Here is a 20,499-nt window from a genome sequence, read left to right on the forward strand (position 1 = left end):
TCAAATTCATGACAAATGCATAAGATTTCAACAAATCGGGGGCTGGGGAGGGGTGGCAGAGAGGCCTTGTTACACGTAACCCCAAACAGTTAAGTGCAATAAATACGGACCACTACGAATGCAGGCGGCACACAGGCACAATCACAATCAAATAAATTACACAGCTTTTAATAATTCATGCAAAAAACGGCCACAAACACAGGCCGGAGCAATGGCCGCCCACTCGGCCGCCCACTTTCCCAACAATCTGCCAGTGTGTGTGTTTTAAGACTTGATAATTTCAAAAATCAACAGGATATATGTGTATTCATAACTTCAAAATGCATTTTGACCACACACACACACCGAACTCGGGTGTGGATGGGTGGCGTATTGGGTAGTATTGCTCGGATTTCGTCTTTGTCTCCCTTATCGGCCGTCTCGCTCTGAATTTTCCTACTGCACATATCGCTCACATGCCATTGCACTCAATTAAAATCCCTTTGTCGGGCCCGGCTCTTGCCCTCTCCCTCTAGCCCGCCCAGCCGCTCCGTCTCGCTCGCACGCACGGGTTAAATTTTCGTAGCCATTTTTGTTATTTTGTAGTTTTAGTTTAAATATTTGATAGCCTGCATATTGATTGGTGCTCAGTGCAACGTGGCGCATGAGTAATAAGTTTTTGCCTGGCTATATACAAAGCGGCTGGGGAAATATTTACTCAGATAACGGTTTGATTGGACTGCTAAAGCGTTCTCAAGGTGTTTCAGGATTTTCCCAAATTAGCAGCTCCCCAAAAACCGGGCTGCAGCACTAATCAAGAAACGCAAAAGGCACGGCGTATTTCCAGCCCGATTATATTTGTGGTCCAGACAACCCGAAATGGCAAGGGTGCAGGGGAAGCGGAAGTGGAAGAGCCGCCATTGTTGAGCTTAAGGTTGCGCCTAAGCGTAGGCAGCAATTGCCACTGCACACCAGCAACAGCAACAGCAACGTGCAACACTGCAAGCGGCAACCTGCCACCTGCAACCTGCAACACGGCCCTAATGTATGCTACAAATCTCGCCAAAGCAACGCATTTTGTAGCCATTTAAGCTACTTGCATAAATGTAGATGCCCACCCGAAAGAAAACACACTCGCTGCGAGGAGAAGGCCCAGGACCCAGAACCCAGTGCCCAGATCCCCTGGAGAAGGAGAAAGCCCGGTAGACTCATGTGTCTGCCCCAATGTCTGTACAGGGTGGTGTGTGTGCGAGTGTGGCATTGACCAAGAGGGTGGGTGGGGGTGAGGGTCGCCCAAGCAGGGCCATGGCTGCAGCCTGGACGACGTCGTCGTCAAATGAATCTCATTTGCATTTAAATTAGGAATGAAGCCCGATTTGTTGCTGCTTTTGAGGCAGAGAGTGGGTAGCGAAAACACTGCAACTTCTAGAACTGCACAGGAAAAAAGATATCTGAAAAGGCTACCATTTTAACACAGTACTTAAGTGAGGTATTTTTTAAATATTATACAACTTGAGATAAAATGAGAAGTATATATCAAACAAAATGTAAATGGTATATAGTACTAACTCTATTTAACCCAAAGTTTTTGTTAAATTGAAAAGTATCTTAAGGATTTGCTACTTTGCTTGAAAATTCTTTTCTTGTATATCTTGCAATCTGTTTCTGTTGTAAACATATATTTTGTATTTACCTAACCCGAATTCTGTACGAATTTGTTTCGGTGTATCGTTAGGGCTGCTGGCAAATGAAGGGTATGGCGAGCACAATTTTTAATGAAGACAGCGCAGCTACTTAGGCACCCATGCATGCATACATGTCGCCTCTCCCCTAATGGCCGCACCGATTTCGAACTCACTTTTTCGGACAAGTTGCCCGATTGCATGCCAAACTAATGGCCAACAGCTTGGACAAATAGCAGGCACCCGCTCCCACCCACACAACACCCCCTGGTTATGGCAAATATGTTAATAACCTTTCTTCCGATGGGGGCTTAGGCGGGAGCTCTGCACAAAATTTTAATTAGAAATGTTATATGAGTTGCACGTCAGCCAGTCTCCCCATATTTCCAATGAAAAGGGGGGCCAAAGGGGTTAAGGGAACCGAAAGATGTGCCTGGCTGGCCAGTTGAACTCATTTTCCAGTTGAAAGGGGTAATTTTTCGGACTTTACTTTGGCTTCATTATAAACTATAATCAACGGTTATGGTAATAAGAACATTTAGAATATATCTACTAATTTCAAATTGGTTTAAAAGGATTCAGTCCATATGCTAAATCATTGTTCTCTTCCAAGTTTCACAATTCCAAATGGAAGTCAATCTTAACTGCAATACTTTAGATATCGGTTAGCCGTAACAATAGCTCGTATCGTATAATACCTCCGCTTAAACTCACCCATTCGCAGTACCATCGATAACATTCCTTTCAGTTGTCACAGCTCGGGCAGTTCATTCATGTCCAACTTATGCATACACGACCAACTTGGCTTTAATTAACGCTAATGCGGCCATTACAACAATCTAAGATGGAAGCCAAGGCAGCCAGGTATCGCCCCTCTCTTTCTCCGCGTGTGTGTCCGTCTCTTTCTTTCTGGGCGCTGCTGCCAAATGCAATGAATGCAGCTATTCATTTATGTCAGCGGTAATGACATTTTACATTCCGCATTGGACTAGCGATGGGGATTGGAATAGGGCGTGTGTGTTGTCCATGACAACAACAGAAATGCTGGTAGGCTCTCCTTGGGGTGGGAATCGGAGGGTTTGGGGGTGGAGGTGGGCAGGGGAATCCCCCTTTGGGCTCGGCTGCCATAGACAAGTGTCAGTGGTAATTGAAAATACGAACATTAATTCCAAAGTGTTCCAGGAGCAAAACCAACGAAAGTGTGGCATGTTCAAGTAGTCAGAGACATGGTGAAAATATGCCAGTGCAAAGTAATTAACTTTTGCATGAACTGCACATTTTTAAGAAAATTGGATAGAACCCAGAAAGCTTACGATAAAGCTCAAATTTAAGTGGCTTGAAATGTTCACAAAGATGTTATCGGACTGATAGTATAATTAGGCGATTACATTTTAAGAACAAATTATACAGTTAATATGAAAGGTGCGAAAAAGATTATTTTTGATTTATTTAAAACGCAAGATGAGAATAAGAATTTGGATGAATTTAGTATTTTGGTTGAGTATTTTTAATTAAATGATAAATGACCTGGTCTTATAAGCTTGTAGAAGTTCCGAATTACTAGACTACCCCGAACTTAAAAGTCAGTACCCTGACTTCAAAGTAAGCAATTTTGACTTCTCCGTGTTTCTTTTAAAAGTTGATGCATCCTTAAACATGATTTTAAAACGGTAGAATTAAAAACTCCATAAATTGTTATAGTGTATAAGCCTGTTGAAACATAAATGTGAAGCAATCTTCCGGCATAGTAAGAAATCTTAAGTGCCTTTTGTTTTGTCCAGTCTCACTGAACGCACTAAGTCAGATGGCATTCGGAGAGTAACCCGATGAAAATATAAGCAAGACCTAACTTAAAACTACAAAATGAATCCAATGGTATCGTAAGATAACTGCTGTCAATTCCAAGGAGTTCATATTCCCAGGCTGATATTACGCACTTGGTCACCTCGCAATGAAGATTCTTATCGGTGGATACACATAAAGGTGCTCCTGGTGAGTAGCTGAAATGGCACCCCCAATCACCCAGCCCCAAAAGCACTCACCCACCCCCCCATATCCCAGAGACAATAAAACGGGTGTGTTGGTCTACGGCTAAAACAAAAAATGTGTTGTTCCTGCAGCCATGGGAAATGGAAAACTGTGGGTGGCAAGTGAGGGGGTGGCGGGAAAAGCTCCGAGATGAGCGGAGGGAGCAACCAATCAGCGAGGCCCGCAAAAATGTTACTTTTTCGTTTTCTTGATGGAAACGCAGCAGCGAATGAGAAATGTAGAGGAAAAGCGTTAGCACTCGCTCGCACACATGTGGGTGCCCCGAAAAAAGTGGCACAAAACGGCAAACTTTTGTGTGTTTTCTCGACGGTTGCCTAAAAATAAGAATAACAGAGGCGCAGCCAATAAGAATGAGACAGCGGCAGACAAACAGCAAACAACACAACAACCAACGAGATGCGATGGAGCATGCGAAAATGGTAGCAGGAATCGCTGGGAAAAGAGGCAAAGGGCCTAAAAAAGTCAACAAAACAATTGTATGCGAAAAAATGGTCAAAAACAGCAGAGCACGGCAACAGGCGGAGGACAATGGATGGCTAGGGTGCGTAAAATGGCCAAAATCGAGGCACAAACGTGGCGCTCGAAGGGATCATTTGCTTCCGAAACGTGACAATGCAACAGTGTGAGTTGGATTCGGAAGGGCCTCAGGTATTTTTTCATGTACAGGAAGTCAAAATTCCTGATAGAACTACATAGTAATGAAATTATTTAGTCAATATAATCAGTCAATTCGATGAATTCGGAAAGAATATCAAATAAAATAGCAGATATTCTCAGATATTTTTAAAAGATTTTCGACTATAACTGCTTTTCCTTGCAAATCCTCAGCCAGTAATTGCCAATTACTATCGGGTTCTGTAAGTTCTCCTGTAGAATTCCTTTTTACCCTCCTCTTCTAATATTCTGCTCAGAGAAAATCTATCTTTCCATCAAAGCGAGGTGATAAATAATTGTTTTGCAGCTTGGCCCGTCAATTGTCGGCCAGGCTAAGCCTTAACTCTTAACCCCCCTTTGTACCCCCCAACGGCAATTCCAATTAAAAATTTTGATGCAAATGAGCAGCGGAGAGGCGAGCGAATCAACTCCCCGGGGCTACATTGCGGCAATAAATGCCGCGACAGACACCACGGCTACCAATGCCACCCAAACCACCCAAGCCACCCACTGCCAATCCACCCGCACCACCCACTCGCTGACCAGCCGAAGTCTATGGCCAAGAAGGGGGTGGTGGCACAACTTTTACTTTTTATTTTTGGGCGAGAAGAAATGGCCAAAAAAAGAAGTGTGCCGCCAAAAGTGAAAAGCAAGCAAAAGTGCGAAGCTTTTTCCGTGAGGGGGTGGGTTGTTATTTTATTGGGGTTGTGGGCTGTGGGTGGTGGGGCGTTGCCGGGCTGCAGTCTGAGGGGCTCAGGATTTATGCTCGGTCCACTCAAGGCCCGGAGGAGGAGGGGGGGAATAATACGTGCACCCGTACAATTGCATTTATTTGACCAGAGCGGTGACCAGTGACCGCTGCAGAATGCCGCCCCGACGGCCAGGGCTCGGCGCCCCCAAAGAATAACTGCGGCTGACCAGCGACCAAGCAGTCAGAAAGTTGTAGCAGGCGACCGGGCCGTAAAAAACTGCCCTGCGAATGGGGGAGAGAGGAGAAAGCAAAATTAAAGGCACACAAAAAGTGGAAAAAATGGAGTAAACGGAAAAACGTAAAAAAATTGGGACAGGCCCGCACACAAGCACACAAAGTCCTGCGAGGGGTGGGGGTGGTTGGGTGGTTGGGAGTCCTGGACAATGCTTGGCCTTCATTGTTGTCAGGCAGGGCCACCGCCCACCCACGGCCACCCACTTTCGCCCAAGTGGGGTTGATTGAGTGGCGCGCCCATTGATGTTGCTCCTGCTGCTGCTGCTGCTGCTGATGGACCAGGACCAGCAGGACCCACCCTGATCCTTCGCCCGCTTTTTTCACTTTTGTTTTGCTCCATTTTCCATTTCGACTCCCCCCATCGTCCATCATTTTTTACACATTTTTGTTTTGGTTTTTGCGCTTCGCTGTTGTTTTGTTTCGTTTTTGTTTTCCTTCCCTCATTCGCCATGCGACTGTCAGCTGCGCTCTGTCCATATATGGAAGGCCCCGTCCACCGACTTATATATATGGCCGATACATGCCCACGTGCCGGTATATACATTCAAAGATATATATGGAAACAGTCGAATTCTCGGCGAAATTGCAATGTCTGCAGCGTGCAGCTTTTGTTTGTGGCCAAGTGGGTGGTGGATTTGGGTGCAAACTGGGCTCCCACCTGCAGTCGCAACTTATACCTTTATACCTTTATCGACACTGTGTGGGTTCCGGCGAAATTGCGCAAGAAATCGCCTCGTCGCATAAAAAATTGATGGCCTCTTCTATTTTTGTTTAGAGAGCTGATGGAGCGATTGATGGCCTGACCGGTCGGTTGATTTTTGACAGAGCTAAAAAAAGAACCATCGGAACTGAAACATAAACGTTTGCCTGATCTCCATCATTGTCATCAATCTATATGGCAGCTCCTAATAAAAAATCTTCCTATTTCCCGGGCTCATTAATATTTATGTTTAAATTATTGAAATATATTTAAATTTCCTTGCTATCCTCAAAATAAAATATTATCATCTCTGTCCTGATATTTAATTTTGAAAAGTTGTGCCGAATTCGATTTGATTTGTAATCTATTTTTTAATCAGCTTGGTCAAGAAAGGTATCATAAATTTCTATTAGATATTTAGTTAAATAATTTATTCTAAGAAAAATGCCAACTAAATGTTAAGATTAGTGCAATTCGATAGTGACAAGAAGAGTATATTAAAATAATAGAAGTTGGATTATATAACATACTCTTAGATAAACAGTAGGAGAATTGAAATCCCCTAAGCTTTAAATTAAATAAAATTGAAGAGCACAGTTGCATGATTATTGTTGATGCTTGAGTATTTATACTACCATAAAACAGTAATTTCTTCTGTGAAAGTATCTACTTCATTGGTCATCCTGACAACTCAATGGGTGGGGCCCCTTTAAACTATTATATTGGTCAATTCGACACATTGTGTGCACTCATTTCTCTAGAAAACAACTGTCGATGCAAAACCCGACCGCAACTCCGAAGCTGTTTTAGCAAACAATTGGACCTTGCTTTCGAGTCACAAATGGGGAAATTATCAATTCAGGCACATAAAGCAACATAAATATTAATTGAAAAATATTTTCACATCTCGGCAAAAGGAAAGCCTGAAAGAAAACTACACACACCCACACGGTCAGTGATGAAATTATGTGCATTTGCATTAAACAAAGCATTAAATATGCAAAAGTGCAAGGGCCCACCCACTGCCGCCCACTCATAAATGTTTTCCAGGGGCTGCGATGGGAAAAGGAAAGGGGGGTATGGACAGGGGTAGGGGCAGGGGTGCTGCTGAAGCATATTGCTGGCCACAGCAGGCGCTGTTTGCTGGATGGGCCTGGGGTGACCAAAAATAGAACAAGTCAAATATTTTTCGACAATTTATGAGCCAGCCTCCCTTTTCGAGGTGGTGGTGGTGGGGCTGGTCAGCTTGTAACGTGTATGTCCGCCACTTCCACATCCTCATCCCCATTCCCGTTCCCCGGGAAAAAATGCCATTTGCAATTAAAGCAAACAAGCAACGCAACCGTTCGGCGACGTCGACTTGCTCCTCGTTTTCGCTTTCTTTTTGCCGGCTACTTTTTGGCAATTGCATTTTTTTACTGTCCACCACCCAGCCACCCACCACCCAACCCCCCACGGGCAAATGGCCGAGCACCCACCACCCTACGGTCCTGTAGCCCCCAACCCCGAACCCCCAACCCCACCACCCCTGGTTGGTCACATGTGTGAATTATAATTTCGCGTCGCGCTCAAAAGCATGCTACATAAAAAACACAGACAGCGAAAGAGACAGCACGAGTGCTGGAGACAGAGAAGGCAATAGGAGCGGGGCACTCGAAGAGGGAGAGAGGTGCAGGAGCATAATAAGAAGAAAGCAAAGGCTGCCATCGCGTTTTCCATTTCGCGCCGGGCTTTTGCTTATCACATTCGAGGCTGTCAAGTGCCGCTGCCCCACCCCTTACACCCCCACCCCCCCCCCCCCTCACTTTCAACCCCCTCGAGCATCTCTTGCTCTTTGCAATAATTCAATTCATTTTCTATTTTTTTGACTTATTTTCATTTGACGGTGGCGGCGCAACAAAAACAGCAGAAACACAGCCAAAGGGAAATCGCTGATGCCCAGCCGATTGTTGGGTGGCTTTAAGTGGGCTTCACTGTCCGGATCTGAGTAGATACGATTGTGCTGGGCGTTCAGGGGAGGGAGCTGTATGCTTTTTACCTATGCTGTAGGCAAACGAAATGCCAACCCTTTCCCTGCATCTCTGAAGAGATGTGAATGCTGGAATGACAAGTATCTACAATAATTTGTATTTTTATTGAACAATTTTCATTTAAAGCTTAGATTATTTAGGGATATACTTAAGTCGTAATTAATAAAGAAAAGCCTTAGCTCAAATATAGGGATGGTCACACTAATCATTAGGGTTTTAAATCATTAAGTGTAATTTGAGGTGCATAAAAGTATGCAGTATGTAAGGAGTAGCTGATTTTCCGAATGAATTCATTGTATTTGTTCACTTAAATTATATTGTTGCATACTTTTTGGAAGCAGCCACGGATTTCTAATAACATCATCTGTTATTATTAATATTTAATAGGTTTCAATTATAAGTATTGTTCGCTTTTATATTAGGCATTTAGTAAACTGTGGACTAAAATGTTAGTATTTAATATTGATTAAAACTGTACCTTCTTGAAACTTAGCAGATTTGGCTCTCTTAAATTCTTAAATTTTAAGACAATGGTGGCAGTATTAATATAATGATATATTTGGTTGGAGCTGATTGCTTAAAAAGACACTTAAAGAGATTTAGGGCCTTGATGCCGACCTGATCAATAACTTAACTTTCGAACGTGGAAACCTTGATCATATCGACTCTTTTATTTTAGAGTCCAGCGAGTGGGAGAACCCACTCCATTTACCCTTCCGAGGCTAAATCAGTTTTTAATTTCCGCTCATTTGCGAGGCTACAAAAATAGAACTACTGGGAACAAAGGGCGGGCGACAGCGTCAGCGGCTCATTATGGTGGCCACTTTTTGTTCTTCAACTTTTAGCGGCAACGTAGCTGCCGTAGGGATACTCCCACACACACACAGACACGAAGTCCTTTCAATTGAGCGTGAGTAAATATGTTGAAAAGTTAATTCATTGCACATCAGTGGACTCCCAACTACTTGTGTGTGCGAGTGTGAGTGGGCCATAGTGGCTGTCAGCGGCCGTCTGTTTGCCGCCTGTTTGCATAAAGGACATGCACTCACACACACACACAGAGAGGAGAGCGCAAAAAACACGGGGACACTCGCAGGACATTAACGTTGCCAGAGCCCGAGTTTCTTTTCCTTTTTCATACACTCTCGTTCTCGGCGTGTCATAAATTTAGTTCGATTTGCTGTTCAATGACATTAACTTGGTTCGTCCTGGCAGGACCTTCCTCCCTTTTTTCCGCCTCTGTTTAAGTAGTTGCTGTTGTGCTGCTGACGGCGCCAATAAATGTCAATTTTTAATGAATTTGCAGCACGTTGCAGTGAAATTTATCGAGTGCTTTAATTAATGTCCACTCTTTCGGTGTGAGTTAGTTAGATGATTGATAGAATTATGGTGAATCGACCGTTAGATACTCGGCTGGTTTTTCCTTATTTGGGTGATAAAATCCCAATGGTCCGGCCAGCAGAAATACCATTTAATTGCCGCACTTGCAACACCCACCAAACATCTCTATTTATTTGCATAAATATTTTTTTCAACACTTTACCTTCGTTTCTGTCACGTTTATTGCTTTTCTTTTGGTCCCTCCTTTTTCCCGATTTTACCATTTTTTCTTTCGCCTTTTTTTGGGTTGGTATTTTGCACTACAATTATGTTAATTTCCTATGCAAATAAAATTTAATTGAAGCTCCGCCACGTCGCAAAGAAGGGTCCTGCTTCGTTTGTCCTGGCATTAATGTTCCGCCCCCAAAAGCCCCCTCTGAGCGCATTTGGCGTCGCCAGCATTAATTGCCAATAATTATATTGGTTTACCTATCCACCCATTTTCCAGGGATACCTCCTCCGAGCCGGTTATTTGCCCCGTCTTTAAATGCAAGGTCCTTTGTACTTTAAAGAGGCAATTCAAACGACTAATCAAACAAATATTGATACTTGCCCAATCCCCTGTTGGCTCCCCTGAATCGCTACAATTGCAACCAATTAAATTTGCATAAATTGGCCAGCTCATCCGCAGTGGCAGATCAAAATGCCAAACAATAAATGTGCGCTGACAATTACAAAAAAAATTAAATTAACTTATTAACACGCCAGGCGTATGTGTCGCCTCGACTGACACAAATGAAATGTAATACGAGTCCGAAAATGCCATCGCTTAAATATATAATCCAATCAGCAAACAATGAACGGGGATTCAGAGCTCGTCATTAGCTCCTGGGTGTGGATTTCTGCAGGACAATCGAAACGGCATTAATTGCATAAATATAATTGAATTTAGCCGAGGGAACGCTGTGATTCGCACACATTAAAACGATCTTAAATGACATCCAAATGAGAATTAAATCATTTACAAGTATACACTTCATGCCTTTGAAAAAAACAAAACACAGCATAAGTTAAATATATATATCTATGTACAGTATGGCAGATGACATTTATATGGAAATTCAAGAGGTCCTAATTTCGTCATCCCAATGAAACATATCGAAAAGAATCCTCGAAAAAGAATTCGATTTGAGGTCTGCGGCTTGGCTCCAAAACTTATTACTCATACGCACTGTTGCCTTAGATAAAATATTTTGGTTTCATTTATGTGGCCTCGACGTGGTAATAATTCTTAAATTCGAATGGGACCTCTCCAACCAAAATTTAGTATTTGCATCAATTTTTGGAACGTTAAGTTGGCCAAGTTGGAAAGGGAAAATCCATTTTATGTAATTTTTCAGAGAACATTCAATCCCATGCGCAACACCTAAAACATTTTTGTTTTCGAATATATTGTGTATATTTTTGACCACCTTATTTATTTTTTTGGACCGCTCCAGTGTACAGTTGCTCAGCTGAATGGGAAATTAGTTCTTAAGAAAACCCCAGTACCCAAGCAAAATTATTAATACGATTTCTCTGTTTTTTTCAGGATTTCGACAAGGAGATCAGCTGCCACAAGATTCACTCGCCCAGCAGCAGCAGCCACGCCCACTCCCTGCACCACCACCACCACCATCATCCCCACCACAGCAGCAGCAGCAACAACAACGACGATGAAATGGAGATCACGGACGGCCACGCCCTCCTCTCGCCCCCGCCGCCCTCGCACTCGCACTCCCCGTTCGACAGCAAGGATCACGTCAAGGAGCTGGAGTTCTACAAGAATCTGGCGGCCAAGGCCGCCTCCCTGGCCAACCAGCACTCCCCGCCGCCCCTGCCCCTGCCCCTCCCGCTGCCCATGCAGATTGACGGCGAGGAGGACGAGGTGGAGGGAGAGGGCGAGGCGGAGGTGGAGGAGCAGGCGGCGGAGGTCCTGCGGCTGCGGAGGGAGGAGCAGGCCCAGGCCAAGGCGTTTGCGGCCCATCTGAACGGAACTAGTGAGTACATATCGAAAGCCAAACAGCAGCACAGATAACAATATACATAAAAACCTACCTGTCAGGGATGAAAACTGCTCTTTAAGGAAACCAAATAATTGGTGACCAAAATAAATTCATGATTTATTTTCTCTTGAGGTCAAAACATGCTCTTTTACCCACTTACAAAATTATAACCTTACGTATATTTTTTACGATATTTAATATTTAATATTCCTAATTAAAAGAAGGGTTATACCTCTAAAACTCAGCTCCTTGTTAAGCTACGTTTGAGATTTTGAATATTATAAAATGTTGCCGAATAGATAATTCGTAAATGCATCGCCCAAATTTTCTAAATATTATTTAATGGAATACATTTTTAAATATTAAAGGTATTACTGTTGATTTCACAATCAAAGCATTTATAGAATTCGAAAGTCCCACACAACTTTTCCAATTTAAAAATAACAACAACGATATATGGGGACTTAATTTTGTTTGTCCTTTGCCCTCCTGCTACTCGACAATTTACGACCATCCTTATTTGGCTGCATTTACATTTAACGCCCTAATTCCCTCAGACTAATTTTCTATAATTTATCTAAGACTTCCCTGCGCAGCGAGTTTCCATCCTTGAATTCCGCACCGACACAGTCATTTATCCCCGAAAACCCAGACCGGGCCAAAGTAAACTGGCAATTAGTGCTGGCAGGCAATCCAAGCCCAAAACCCGCTCCCCTTCCCCCACCCGCAACATATTCGGCATAGAGTTTTGCAGCAAAAACTAATGACAACATTTTGTGTGACTCTTGTTCAAAATCCCACAGTGCAAGACATGATAAATTTGCAAAAATTACAAAATTTGGCCACGCTACAGCAGCAGCAGCAACATCCGCATCCGCATCATGGGCATCATCATCAGCACCAGCACCAGCATCACCATCCCGCCACGGCCGCTGCACTGGCAAGTCTTCAGGGATTAGCCGCCTCGGTGTTCAACTCGCCGTTGAACCTCAGCGTGGGCGGTGAGCCCGCAGCCACCGCCGGAGCAGCCGTGGCGCCCTCCTCGCCCACCCACAACGGGGGCGGTAAGAGCAAGACGGCCAAGGGCGGCAGTTCGGGCAACAACTCCGGCGGATCGGCCACCAACTCCGGCTCCAGCTCCGCCCAGCAGCAGCAGCAGCAGCCGGATAATCCCAGCAGCAGCAGCTCGCCCCACCACCCCCTCAGCGCCGCCTCGCTGGCCAATGTCCTTGCGGCGGCCACCGCCTCGCCCCCGCCCACTTTACAGGCGCCGCCGGCGAGCGCCCAGATGCCCCAGCTGATTCTCGCCTCGGGGCAGCTGGTGCAGGGCGTCCAGGGAGCCCAGCTGCTCATACCCACGGCCCAAGGTGAGTTGCCATGGGTGGTTGTCCTCTATCCGTCTGGATCGTCCTGGTATCAATAACATAGTTGACTTGGCTTGACTTTCTCGTGGGGCCTCAGTCCCGGGCACGGGGCTCGAAAGCTCATAAAGCGATTAGGGAAACTTTCAATTTCCTCTTCACGTGGGTGGAAAAAGGATTCGCGGTAATCTCGCAAAAACGACTAATAAAATGTTGACCCTTCGGAGATAGAACAAAAGTTGGGGATCATGGAGATATTTTCCAATTTTTTGGTTAGCTTGCTTTAAAGTTTTAATTTTGAAGTATGAAGTATTTCATTTATTTTGAAATTTAAATTTAAATTTAAAATTAGGTAAATAATAAACAATAATAAATATATTAAATAAATGATGCAGTGGTATTAGGTCCATATATTTACTCCTTGTAGTTCTGGCTGTAGGTAATATGGTTTTAGTATCTCTCAAATACCTACATTTTTTGTTTTTAAAAAAAGGCTATATAAATGATGTAAAACCATGATATAAATTATAAATTATTTTCGGACCATGAACAAAAATCAAAAAGTATAACAAAGAATTACTCATATACTTAATTCTGTCAATTAGGAAAGGAAACATTTACGGAAGTAGTAGATTCACAGGTTCATAAAATCGATAAGTAATATTTCATTGTTAAAAAAGTTCACAATTCAAAAAAACAAGAATACATTTTGATTTAGTTATATGTTAATACATTTTCGTTTCGGGTTGTAATCTACAGGCAAGATCCTCTGATGTTTTGTAGCGTTTAGTCCTCGGCATTTTTTTTGTCGACCTCTGTTATAAGCGTAAATTTATTATTCCATGCCTAAAATAATTTTAAGTCTTTGGAGCTCTTTCTTTTATTATAAGTAAACTCAACTTAAGATGACACTTATTATTTCTCATATCCAGGCATTGCAGTTCAGACCATCCTCACGATTCCGGTGAGTCCGCAGATCCCCACCACGGAGCAGTTTCTGCCCAACGCCTTCGGCGCCTTTGCGAGCTACCAGCAACAACAGCAGCAGCAGCATCGCGAGCAGCAGAGGGACCTGTTACCGCCCTCACTGGCCGCCCTGCAACATGCCAGCGCCCTGCCCCAACTGGCCCAGACACCCACGAATTTACTCAAGCCCAATCTGTTCTCGACGGGCGTGCAGCAGTTGCTAACCGCGTTGCATCCGGAGCTCTTTGCTGCGGCTGCAGCAACTCACCAGCAGCAGCAGCAACAACAGCAGCAGCATCAGGTGCAGCAACATCAGCGGGAAAGGGAGAGGGAGCGGGAACGGGATCAGCACCTGGGCATTGGTCACCTGCCGCACTCCCACCTGGCCGCCGACCTGCGGCGCTCAGCGGAGCGATCTCCGACGGCGGGCTCCCCCACGGGCGGAAGTCCCGGACTGCCCGCTAAGGGACCTCAGCCGCCTCCCCCGCACGGAGCCGCCTTTCTGCTGCAGCAGCAGCTGCACATAAAGCCCGAGACGCAGACGCACCTGCACCACCACCTGCAGCCGCAATCCGCCTCGGCGGTCTCCTCCTCGCTGCCGCAGATAAGCCTGCGGCATCCGGACGAGCTGACCGCCCCGCAGATGGAGCTCAAGCCGCTGGAGCTGAGTGCCAGCAGCTCGCCGCCGGCACCGCCTCCGCGTCACCACTTCGGGCACAGTCTGCGGGGATCCTCGACGGTGTCGCCCAAGCACAGTCCGCAGGGCAGGATGGGCGGAAGCGGTGTTCCCTCGGCCACCGGCATGAATCTCAGCCAGCACCACGAGCGGCACGATCGTCTCGAGCGGCACGATCGCCTGGAGCGACTGGAGCGTCAGGAGCGGCACGAGCGGCGCTCGCACACTCCCACGGCGACGGCCACCAGGGCCAGCGTTTCGTCCAGTTCGGGCGGTGGTCACCACGGCGGCAGCCTGCCCCCCGGACGACTCTCGCCGCCTAGCTCCGCCCCCTCGAGCTCGGCGGCCAACAGCATCAGCGACAGAGGCTACACTTCCCCGCTGTTCCGCACCCACTCCCCCCAGGGCCACCCCCTCTCGCTGGGCGGCTCGCCGCGGCTGGAGCGGGACTACCTGGGCAACGGACCCAGTTCCGGAGTAGCCACCTCGACCAGCAGTTGTGGAGCGCCCACGGCGGCGGGATCCAGTGCGACGGCCAACGTACTTAGCAGCATCAACAGGTGGGTGAAGCTTAACTCCTAGTTTTTATACCAGTTTCTCATCCTGTCCCTTGCAGACTCAATGCCTCCAATGGCGAGCTCACCATCACGAAATCCCTGGGAGCTCCTACGGCCACCGCCACGAGGGCCTCCTCCGCCTCGCCGCGGGATGACTCCCCGGGTCCGGGTCCCTCCACCTCGAGTGTTTCCCACATGCAGCCCCTCAAACTGAGTCCCTCGTCCAGAAGCGAACCGCCGCACCTGTCGCCCAATGGAAACGACAATGACAACGACCTGCTCATGGATTCTCCGAGTGAGTAAAGATCGATTCTTTCTTCTACATAAAATCTTTAGAGCTGGGATGCAGGGCGATTGTGAAACTAGCTCCAAAAGCAAGCAGTGCAAATAAGAAGAGAACACAGAAAAATAAATTGATAGGATGTGATGATCATTTTAATAAAATTCAGTATTAATTCTATCTAGATACAGAGCGTATCACTTTGATATGTTCGGCATCTTGCTTTTTGCTCTCTATTTCTATTTTAGAGAGTTCCTAATATTGATGTCTCGCTCTTACCCAGAGTAATTTTAGGCCCTATCTCGCTTTTTTATCTCTTTTTCGAATTTTCAAAGAGTGGAAGTTCAAGAAATACCGTTCCCTAATAACAAATTTACATTATTTAATGGTTAAAATGATTCTCAATAAGTTTATTATGAGAATATCAAACTAAAATAGTTGTGTTAGTGATGGTTTTACTACTTAAAGTACTTTTCCAAAAATCCTTTAATTTTCCAAACAGAAGAACCCACGTTTTCAAACGGCTTGCATCCCAACTTTAAAGCGCCCAGGCTAGCTTAGCATTAATTTCATACACAATTTCCAAAACTGCTCTAAGCATCCTTCAGCGTTTAATGATCCCAATGAGCCGGAGGCCCGAACTTCGAGTGCCCTCCGCAGTGGTACATACAAGTACTTATAATTGGGGTCCGCAGCGAGCTGATGATGATTTGATATTTTAAGAGCCACACTCGTGTGCAACACAGCGTATGAGTGATATGCGCACAAAGGCGGGGCGAGAATCAACTTTTTGGCCAACATTAATTAACGAAATTCTCGTCGAAAGCCAACTTTGCAGGCAATGCCAAAAGCTCTAACAAGTTGACTGCACTTTATGTAATTTTCCAAAAGAAAATCAACTTGAAACTCCATCCGCCTTTCCCTCCCCCACCCCTCCTACAACATTTTCCGGTGTCTTTTGGCGTGTGTGCGAAAAGTTTCGCCGTGCATTTACACGACTTCTGGCGACGGGCGGGATTCATAATTGATGCAGGGTTCCGGGGATCTGGGGCCGGGGATTAGGTGAGCTGCTAAACAAAACTTGCGAGAATGCATGGCCCAAAGTTGAGAGATGTCAGCCGAAAGTGTTAGGCAAATTAGCAGCGGCGTTGACGTTGTCACGCTCCGCATCTGGCATTGGATTAGGTTTCGGGCCAAGACAAGTCAGCCGAGTTCGAGCTGATGGGATTAGCTCAGGGCGGATTATAGGCACCCCTATATATGGCAGCGAGCATATTGAATTGATTAGACTCCCCCGCCCACACGATCTGGAAAGCCAGCCTTAATTGAAACTTTGGTGCATTAAAAATGCAATCAGCACAAGCTCCCAGCAGCGACAAGAAATCAAGGCACCCATTAGAGCCGGGCCATCAGGATTGGATGGCTTCCACCTCGAGCAGTCTCGATTGCGACATCGCATCGTTTGCGCATACAAATTGCAGACAATATGCGGCTTAATTACTACTAATTGATGCATACAAAAACTTAAGATGTCTTCCGCATTTAATGACATATTTCAAACGCTGCAGCAAACAACAACAGCCGGGCCAAACAAAGCCAGCTAGCTGCGACGACAGCTTGAGTTACGGCCCGCAAAGGATGTGGAAAGGATCCTTTACCATCCAGCCATCCCGTCCCGTCCCATCCAATCCAATCCGTTCTCGCATCTTAATTACCGCTAAAACACAAGGCTGCCGTTGAAGTTGCAGTTAGCTGTTGGCTGTTGGCTGTTGTTGGTTGTCTGCTGCTCCGTGGGACTGGAACCCTTCCCTTCTTGCATATCATTAATAAATAAATCAAAATTCTACGCGAGTAGTTTGCATCCTTCAGGCTTCCTCCCAACAAATTAGGCGGAGGGAAACCGTGAGTTTCGCACTTGCCTAATAGACAAGAACAACCTGGCAGGTGTCTTCGCCGTGTGCTTTATCAATTTGCCTGTGCTGCACTGCAATAATGTTTTGCCATTACCGCAATTAACTGTAATTAAGACGAGGGGAGGTTGGAAATTTATGTGTCATTTGCATGGCCTATTAAGCCGGATAGACAAGCTAATTATCCAATTATTAGTTAGACTTAATGCATTCAATACAGCGACTGGGCTTTCCACTAACCGGATTTGTATTCCCTCTCATCCACCAGATGAACCCACCATCAACCAGGCCACCACCAATGTGGTGGACGGCATCGACCTGGACGAGATCAAGGAGTTCGCCAAGGCCTTCAAGCTGCGGCGCCTGTCGCTGGGACTCACCCAAACCCAGGTGGGCCAGGCCTTATCGGTGACCGAGGGACCCGCCTACAGCCAGAGCGCCATTTGCAGGTGAGATATGCATGGACGAGCCTTCCTAAGTAGTCTGAGATTTAAGCAAAGGATACAACGCGAGAGCAGTTTAGTTACCAGTATTCTGATTTACATCTTACATTTTCCCACTCGAAGATAATAGTTTTCTTACATTCAATATTTCAAAATATCTATATTGATTTGAAATGATTGATCTTGAAGTATTGAGCTAAAACTTATATTTATTTAATAACCTTAACTTTATATCAAACAGACATCTATAGGTCTTTTAAACCTCCTATTAGGTGTATAAATGTATGACAACGTTTTATATGACTTACGAGTAGAAAATTAACCGTAGCATACTTTTCGACATCTTCTCTTAAGTTTTAAAATCGCTGAAAGATAATGGTTTTTGTATTTCTCAATCAAAGTAGATAAATAAAATAATGTACAAAATATAGCAGCATTAGAAGAAGCGAACAAAGACCATTTTCCCTCTTAGCAAACGTGTTTCTTTATATTTTTCTCAACAATATTTTTTGCTTAAGTCCACATATTTATGTTTACCTAATTTGTTTTTCGTAAACTTCTGGAACCAATTTTCGAAGAGTGCCAGGACATTTTCTAGCAAATCTAAAAAATGCTAAATTAACCACGAAAAACAGACAACAAACCAATTAAATGCTAAATTAATTTTATTTACTTTATTTGTTTATTTTTTCGATTCAAACGCCAACTCTATCTAACTCTCTCTCTCTCAACATCGAATGTCGAATGCCACCCACTGAATACCGAAAACCGAATACCGAATCTCGAATGTCGAATGCCAACTATCGAATGCAAGCAGTGCACTCGCTGCGCAGATGTACGCCGCTCAACTGTCGACGCAGCAGCAGAACATGTATGTGTGCCTCCCTGAGGGAGTGTGTGTGCTGTGTGTGTGTGTGTGCAGTCCAAGAGAAACCTAACTAAAGTGCAAGGCTCATTAACCTGTTCATTTCGCCATGTATTTCTTTTGTTTCACCTTTAATTTGCATAATGCGCTTCCGAGAATTGGCCCAGGGCATTGCCAAAGAGCAGCGTTTCAGCAGCTCATCAGAAACGAAATGAAACGAAATTTCTACCATTGAACGATTAAGAAAGAGCGTACCCGAACCGAAAGAGAATGCTAATTGACAATGTCCTGGCACTTTAGTTACGTTTCTTTTGCGTTAAAATGGGCTTGCACGAGCCGATCGGGCGATCAGGTCAGCGATCTAATTCCATACATACCCCTCCACTCCACTCCAAAACCGCAGGTTCGAGAAGCTGGACATCACACCAAAGAGCGCACAGAAGATCAAGCCTGTGCTGGAGCGCTGGATGAAGGAGGCCGAAGAGAGGTGAGAGTATGGAGGCAGTTCCACGCGCCGTTTTGCCCCACGTTGGGCGCCACTTTTTGGCAAGCCAGACTAACTTGCGTTTCTCTCCGCCCATTTAGCCACTGGAACCGCTACAAGTCGGGCCAGAACCACCTTACCGACTACATAGGCGTGGAGCCTTCGAAAAAGCGCAAGCGGCGCACCTCCTTCACGCCCCAGGCTCTGGAGCTGCTGAATGCGCACTTCGAGCGGAATACGCATCCTTCGGGTGAGTGGTAACTTTCAGTTACAAGAAGTCTCAGACCCCGGAACCGCTCTAAATACATTTCCCCTCCACGCAGGCACCGAAATCACCGGACTGGCCCACCAGCTGGGATACGAGCGCGAAGTGATCCGGATCTGGTTCTGCAACAAGCGACAGGCCCTCAAGAACACCGTTCGCATGATGTCCAAGGGCATGGTATAGGGCCAGGGGCCCTTGTAAATAGCTGGCCCGTGTATATAGCTAGGTGTCTAAGTGTGAGTGTGTATGCGTGCTTGTGTGTGTGTGAGAGAGTGTATTACAGTGTGATAGTTGTACAACACCCTAGAGTTTAGCAGTTAGGCCATGTAAAGTAATACTGTGTGTCATAGCATTTACAAAGGACATCGGCTTACGCAAGCGAACCACAACCCGAAACCCAAGAACCCAATCCAATTGAATATCTAGCCATCTAAGTAATTACTTAACACTTATCATATCCCAAATAGCCTAAACGTAGTCTAAAGTCCCCAAGGCAGACTTGTGCAGTTTTAGGCCAAATTTTATCACATTGATGTGCCATTCCAAAACAAAAAAAAAACGAAAAAACAAAAATGAAACCAGTTCATACCACGTAACAAATTACTAAATGTTTAAAAACCATTTAAACCAAAACTGCATAAATTCTATGCATGACCCGCAGTCTAAGAAATTCTGTAGAGCTCGTAAGCGATGAGTAAAAATATTTGCATTTAATGCGTTGGCTAAACTTGTATACTGAAATGAATCTGATTTCAACAATTTATAAAACAAATTATAACCCTAGTATTTAGCCAGTTCAGACTCGAAAACTAAGAAAATTCTATATGGTAGCACTCAAAAAGAACAAAAGCAAGCTATAAAGACAGCAAGTGTTTAGAATAAGCAACATTATGTAGCAACTTAAAAAATTATGATTGAAAAGAACGAAAAAGAACAAATATTTCAACTACGAAATTTAAATGGTACATAGCAAGAAAACAGCTACAACTGAACAAATATTTAAATGATTGTAATAAAAAATACTATTTAAAAAATTAAAACAAACTTGGTTTTATTCAGTAACGAAGGGTTCTTAAAACAACCGTTTCTTAACCTTAGTTACAATATCACATAAAGCAACTGTATCTGTTTCCGCTTTTAAATTTGAGTAGTAGAAAGTGGAATTTAAGGAAAAGGGTTTCATCCTAAAAATATTTATGTGCTTAAAGGTTAAAATAATATAACGTGGAAATTCTTGGGGGCTTTGTC

General features: G+C 44.8%; 1 protein-coding gene across 6 annotated transcripts in view; it reads left to right on the forward strand.

The window, feature by feature from the left end:
- Nucleotides 1–20,260, forward strand: part of LOC119551803 (alpha-protein kinase 1) — a 75,857-nt gene extending 55,597 nt beyond the window's left edge. For 2 of the 6 annotated variants that reach the window (XM_037861356.1, XM_037861362.1), the window contains 9 exons: nucleotides 10,991–11,438; nucleotides 12,248–12,811; nucleotides 13,738–15,007; nucleotides 15,064–15,299; nucleotides 17,463–17,643; nucleotides 18,452–18,508; nucleotides 18,906–18,989; nucleotides 19,088–19,236; nucleotides 19,310–20,260. In XM_037861356.1, the coding sequence (XP_037717284.1) occupies nucleotides 10,991–11,438; nucleotides 12,248–12,811; nucleotides 13,738–15,007; nucleotides 15,064–15,299; nucleotides 17,463–17,643; nucleotides 18,452–18,508; nucleotides 18,906–18,989; nucleotides 19,088–19,236; nucleotides 19,310–19,434 (3,114 nt within the window). In that variant the 3' untranslated portion in view covers nucleotides 19,435–20,260. Of the gene's footprint in view, nucleotides 1–10,990; nucleotides 11,439–12,247; nucleotides 12,812–13,737; nucleotides 15,008–15,063; nucleotides 15,300–17,462; nucleotides 17,644–18,451; nucleotides 18,509–18,905; nucleotides 18,996–19,087; nucleotides 19,237–19,309 lie in introns of those variants that run through there. The other 4 variants (XM_037861357.1, XM_037861358.1, XM_037861359.1 and 1 more) reach the window with 4 other exon arrangements.
- Nucleotides 20,261–20,499: the final 239 nt, after the last annotated feature.

Source organism: Drosophila subpulchrella, chromosome 2R (assembly GCF_014743375.2).
Source record: "Drosophila subpulchrella strain 33 F10 #4 breed RU33 chromosome 2R, RU_Dsub_v1.1 Primary Assembly, whole genome shotgun sequence".
Classification (NCBI taxonomy): Eukaryota; Metazoa; Arthropoda; class Insecta; order Diptera; family Drosophilidae; genus Drosophila; species Drosophila subpulchrella.